The 6,000-nt window shown below is 48.4% G+C and overlaps 1 protein-coding gene across 1 annotated transcript in view; it reads right to left on the bottom strand.

Annotated features, from left to right (window-relative positions):
• Window positions 1–271: 271 nt before the first annotated feature.
• The window catches only part of CAD (carbamoyl-phosphate synthetase 2, aspartate transcarbamylase, and dihydroorotase), a 28,641-nt gene continuing 22,912 nt past the window's right edge, over window positions 272–6,000 (bottom strand). Inside the window, exons 40-44 of the mRNA XM_043987731.1 lie at window positions 1,816–1,941; window positions 1,393–1,548; window positions 1,134–1,235; window positions 884–978; window positions 272–688 (exon numbers count right to left, since the gene is read on the bottom strand). Of these exons, the coding sequence (XP_043843666.1) occupies window positions 586–688; window positions 884–978; window positions 1,134–1,235; window positions 1,393–1,548; window positions 1,816–1,941 (582 nt within the window). The 3' untranslated portion in view covers window positions 272–585. The remainder of the gene's footprint in view (window positions 689–883; window positions 979–1,133; window positions 1,236–1,392; window positions 1,549–1,815; window positions 1,942–6,000) is intronic.

Here is a 6,000-nt window from a genome sequence, read left to right as displayed (position 1 = left end):
TCCCTAACACCGAACTTTGTATCCTTGTCTGCCTCCCTCTACAATTGTCTCCTTCATGATCACTATAAAAATATAAACCATCTTTGATAGGCTTGTGCCCTAAGGGCCCAAAAAGCAACAGGATCCAGAGTAACCGGCATCAGGAGGAAGGATGATGGTGATGTAGTCCCTGCTGCTGTGTTAAGTAAACGAGCCCCAGTACACTCAGCCAGAGAAAATTCCTCCCTTCATAGACAATGTCAGATTTGGAGGAAACGATAAATAGAGGCAGCTCAGCTGTTTATTAAATCCAGGAAATGGCTCTGAGATCAGGTAATAGAAAAGTTATTATATACCTTTAAAGGCTAGTGATGGGGGGAAGGGGGGGACAGCAATGTGGGCAAGGTGAGGTGGAGGCCCTAACCCCCGACACCCTGCCTCACCCCAAAGCTGGAGAAGTCCCAGCCCAAAGGCTTGCAAGTTTGTATGTATCTGTGCTCTGAGGCTATGCCACAGTCTCACATTCAATGTGCTGCCCCCGTGGGGGGCACCAGGAATCCTTGCCCAGCGGCAGGAACAGCAGAGGGAAACTGGTAGAGCTGGGCTCTAGAACCGACCCAGTACGGTAGCAAGGAGGGCCATCCGCATGTACATGCCGTTCTCGGCCTGCCGGAAGTAGGCAGCCCGGGGGTCCGAGTCCACCTCCACGCTGTAGGGGGAGAGTGACAGGTCACTGTGGCATGCCCCAGTTACTCCTTGATCCCTTTTCCCCCTAGTGGGAAGCCTATAGAGAAGAGGGGTCTGAACCCAGAGGGGCTTCTGAGAACAATGCCAAGAGTCAGGTCCTGGTGGCTTATTTCAAGTATTTACTAGTTCCACTGCCCTAACCTCGAGCCCGTCTCACCTGATCTCATTGACTCGAGGCATTGGGTGCATCACAACCATCTTCTTCTTGGCCCGGGTCATGATGTGTGGCGTGAGGATAAACTGGCCGAAGCACTGAAAGGAAGGAAAGGGGGGGGGGGGGGCAGAAGTCACAGGTGTGTGGCCAACACCCAAGGGAAGCCCAGTGAGTTTGTTGGGGATAGGACCGTCCTTTTACCCAGCAACTACAGCCCCCCACCCCCTTCCAAGCCACTGTCCTGAGCACTTACAGCTTCATATTCCTGGCTGGAGCCAAACCGTTCCTTCTGAATCCGAGTCATATAAAGGACATCTGTGTCAGGCAGTGCCTCCTCAATGCTCTCAAATTCCTCCTAGAAAAATGAAGAAAGGGGGAAGAAACCAGGGTGAAAGCCAGGACAGCACACAAACTGCTGCTCCCTGGCCCACTCAAGCCCATCTGCCCAGGATGAGCTGCCACACCAAGATGACAGAGAAAGAAGGGCACCAGACTGAAAACGGGAGGCTCACCTGCTTAGTCCCTCTGGAAGCTACAAAAGACAGGACATCAGGTGGCATGCGCAGGCTGGGGGGTGCCACGTAGCGCAGGCTGACTCGGTACTGGGTGAGCAGGCAGGCAAGAGAGTGCACTGTCCGTCCGTGCTTGAGGTCTCCTACCATCGTGATCTAGGGAAAAGAACCAGGCCCTTTTACTCAGAAGTCACTCCAGTCACAGGAGCCCTCAGCAAGACCTAGCCTTTGCCTTAAGCAGTCAGAAAATGCAAGGGCTGCGAGGCCATCTCGAGTACTCATCTTCTCCTTCAGAATCAACCTGCCCTGTGATGCCTCTCAAGCCATTCTCAGCACAGTCAAGGCTAAAAACACAACGTCCCTTTGGAGGCTGGAGGCTGCTGACGAAGGGGCGGGACCCGAGGCTCCAGTGTTCTCTCTTACCGTCATGCCATTGACTGTTCCTAGCTCCTCTCGGATGGTAAAGACGTCCAGCAAGGCCTGGGTTGGGTGCTCTCCTACTCCATCCCCAGCATTGATCACTGGCCTCCGGCAGTGCTTTGCTGCCAGCTACACAAGAGATGTTAGAGACTAACTGAAATATCCATACCAATCTTAAAAAGTGCCTACTTTTAATAATAACCAAGAACAATGCAAATAAAAATAGGCCTATTGGGGCAGCTAGGTGGCGCAGTGGATAGAGCAACGGCCCTGGATTCAGGAGTACCTGAGTTCAAATTCGGCCTCAGACACTTAACACTTACTAGCTGTGTGACCCTGGGCAAGTCACTTAACCCCAATTGCCTCACACCCCCCCCAAAAAAAGGCCTATTACTTTCACTGCTGGTGGAGCATTTAGAATGTGTTCAAGAAAAGTTACAAAAGTGCTCCTAAGCAATGACGCTACGATGAAATTCAATAAGCATTTATTAAGTGCCTTCTGCATGCTGGGCAGTGTGCTTGGAGCTGGGGATAAAAAACCAATTCATTCTCTGCCATCAAGATTCTTCCATTTTACTTGAAGGAGGGCAGACAACACCTGCACAGGACATCAATAGGTACTAAATACAAAGCCTTTTGTTGGGGTCATTGGGGAGATCGCACTAACAACTGGGGCAACTGGCAAAGGCCTATGGCCCCCAGAGCTGACCTCTTAAAAGGAGGTAGGGAGGCCAAGAAGCCCCAAGTGAGGAAGGAGAACATCACAGGCACAGGGACGACCTCTGAAAAGGGATGGAGTCCAGAGATCATGGACCCTAGAGCTAGAGATGGAAGGTCACTAGAGGCTGTCTAGCCCAGCACCCCCTTTTTGGAGAGGAAGAAAGTGAGACTGACTCACTCAAGGCCACAGAGGTAGAAGGTATCAGAAACATCTCTCTCTGAACCAAGTGCTGAGGCCAAAGCCAGGGCACCCTCCACTGTTGTGTACTGAGAACGGCGAGGGGAGCAGTTTGGCTAGAACTGATGAATCTGTACAATATGGGTTTGGGGGGAGGACTAGAGGGCTACTCTCAGGCTACCCAGTCACAGGAAACGTCTAAGAATTGTGCCTTATGAACACAGTGTGGACTCATGAGGTATACGAATAGTCTCATGTACACTCGACACTTCAGTCCTTGTTCTTTCCCACCGACGACAGTGACATTTGATTCCAAGCCTCCCAGAACCCCTCAACCCCTGTCATCTCAGTCCAAGCTCCGCCCGCCCCCCCTTCCCTAGCCCCCTCTCCCCACACTGTTACTCTGTGCCATAAGGAATAACGAATATAGAGAAGTGAGGAAAAAAAAAAATTCAGGGATACATTTACAAAGTGACCAGGAATGAACAAAGCAGAACCAAAAGAACAATATGCTCAACTAGTACTCAGGTCACAATAGTTGGCGGCTCTTTCAAAGTTGTCTGTAAATGCAGACAACTTTAAATGGCAAGAAAACAGATAAAAAACTGGATGATATTGGTCCTAACACGCATCTTTTTAAGCAAGTGGAAGCCCTCTAATGTAAAAGCCTACGTGTACTAACAGTTCCCAAGAGGGGACTCAGGACCTCTTGAGGGAGCCTGTTCCATTTTGGGGGTGGCTAGGTGGCATAGTAGAAAAGAGTGCTGGGCCTAGAGTCAGGAAGACCTAAGTTCAAATCTTGCCTCAGACACTGTGAGACTCTGGGAAAGTCACTTAATCCTGTCTGCCTCAGTTTCCTCCTCTGTAAAATGAGCCAGAAAAGGAAATGGCAAACAATCCAGTATCTTTGCCAAGAAAACCCCAAAGGGGGTCACCAAGAGTCATAAACAACTGAATGACACCAGCTGTGAGGCTTTTCCTGAGACCTGGCCTAAACCAGGCTTTTCTGCAGCTTCCAATTCCTGCTCCTAGGCCAAACAACATGTCTAATGCCTCTTCCACAAAGCAGCCCTTCAAACACTTCACAACAGCTGCCACGTCCTCCCCAGGTTAAACACGCCCACATCCTTCAACTGATTCTCATATGGACTCAAGGCTTTGGTCTTCTTGGCTGCTCTTCTCTGGGTTCTCTCCAGATTATCCATGTCCTTCTTACACCACAGTGCCACAATATGAACCCAGCACTCCAGAAGAGGCCTGAGCAGTCTCTACATCACCTCTGTTTCAGGAAGCCACGCCTCCCGACACAGCACAAGATGGTGTCGTGCTGCTGAGTCATATGGAGCTTGGGGTCTACTTGAGGTCCTGGGAGCTTGTTCAGAACACCTACCAGCTAATCATCCTTCCTTCATCTTGGGTTTGTAAAGCTGATTTTTTTTTGTACCCAAATATAACGTTTATACTTATTCTGCCCTAAGTTTTTCTCATATCTAGCACAATGCTCTAGCCCGTCAAGAGCTTTTGGCCTCCTGACAGCCATCCTGTTTTTCAACTATCCCTCACAGACTCAAAATACATACATAGACATATATGCATACACACACACACACACACACACACACATTAAATATCACAGGGCCAAGCTCAAAAGAAATGCCCAGAAGATGGAAGCAAGGCCAAGTAACAGAAAATGAACACAAAAGCATGAGACATACTATAAAAAAATATGAGGAACACTCCGGCTCAGCATGAGCAGAGGCTGACTGATGGGGGATGCAGCACAACCAAATGGGCTTTGGGCTACATACACTGGGAGAAAACGGAGGAGCTAAGAAGAGGCAGGACTTTAGCCTGGGGTGGATGGAATGATGGCAGCTGACAACAGGAAGAAGGCAGGCAGGTCTGCCTGACTCATATGTTGTTTCTGTTTTCTCTGCAAGAGAATGGCCTTTACACTGGAAACGACAGACACATCAATGACTAATGGGGAGAGGATGCCCAACATAAATAAGAGAAGAGTGAGACAGCACCAGGCTGTCCCAGGTGAACTGAAGTTACGCAGTCCAAATAAATTAACTCCATCTTCTGGTCCTGACCTGAAAGAACTGGGAGGTGCGATTTCTAAGCTTTTGTCAGTGATATTTAAAAATCACGAAAAATGAAAGAAGCACAAGATTGGAGAAGGGCAGACGATGCTCTGATTCAAAAGGGGGAAGCTATCAGCCGGTGGGCTCGACAATTCTGATTCCTGGGAAAATTCTAGAAAAGATCATTAAAGAGATGGTGGAGGTACATCTAGAAAGGGAAGCAGGGATTACAAAGAGCTAGTAGGGCTTTATCAAGAACATCACACAGATCAACCTCATTAAGCCCTACTCTTTTTCTAAAAACAAGAGAAAGCAGAGATATGGACTGCATGATAATATAGCCAAGATGTATTCATTCAGAACTGGTTGGATGCCTGAGTCTAGAGAGTAGTTGTTAATGGTTCCATGTCCGTGTGGCAGAGGTCTCCAGTGGAGTGCCTCAGGGATCAATGATCTGGACAAAGGCATAGATAGTATGAGATGACATGTTCCCTAACTGTAGAAGACACAAAGTTGAGAGGGATACTTCCTTAACACATAAGGATGATAACAATAATGAAAATAACTAGCATTTATATGATACTTACTTTGTGCTAGCTACTGAGCTAAGCGCTTTACAAATATGATCTCATTTGATTTTCACAACAACCCTAGGAGGTAGGTGCTATTATTATCCCCATTTTACAGATGAGGAAACTGAGACTCGGAGATGTTAAGTGACTTGCCTAAGGTCACACAGCTAGTAAGTCTCTTGGGCTGGATTTGAACTCAGGTCTTCCTGGCTATAGGCATAGCACTCTATCTCCTGGACCACCTAGCTGTCCAGATGACAGGGTCAGGATCTAAAAATTCTGATAGGCTAGAATCTAAATAAGACAAAATTCAATAGGGTCAAATGCAAAGTCTTGCACTTTTGGATAAATCAAATTGGCTTTACAAGCGTAAATGGGGGAGGCATGGTCAAACAGCAGTTGTTCAACATGTCAGTCATCACAAAATGCCGAGGGGCTGCTTCTCTTGGGCTGCACAGTGGCAGTGCCACTGTCCTCTGCCCTTATTAGAACTCATTCCGTCTCCAGTTCTGAGGACTGTGTTTTGGGAAGAACAATGATAAACTGCAGCATGCCCAGGAGGGTCACCAATGAGGAAGGGCCTGGAGTCCTGGCCAGGAGAGCAGCTGAAGGAGCTGGGGAGGGTTAGCCC

Source organism: Dromiciops gliroides, chromosome 2, assembly GCF_019393635.1.
Source record: "Dromiciops gliroides isolate mDroGli1 chromosome 2, mDroGli1.pri, whole genome shotgun sequence".
In the NCBI taxonomy this organism is placed as follows: domain Eukaryota; kingdom Metazoa; phylum Chordata; class Mammalia; order Microbiotheria; family Microbiotheriidae; genus Dromiciops; species Dromiciops gliroides.
The sequence above is the reverse complement of the archived record's forward strand: the minus strand, read 5'-3'. Positions and strand labels throughout refer to the sequence as shown.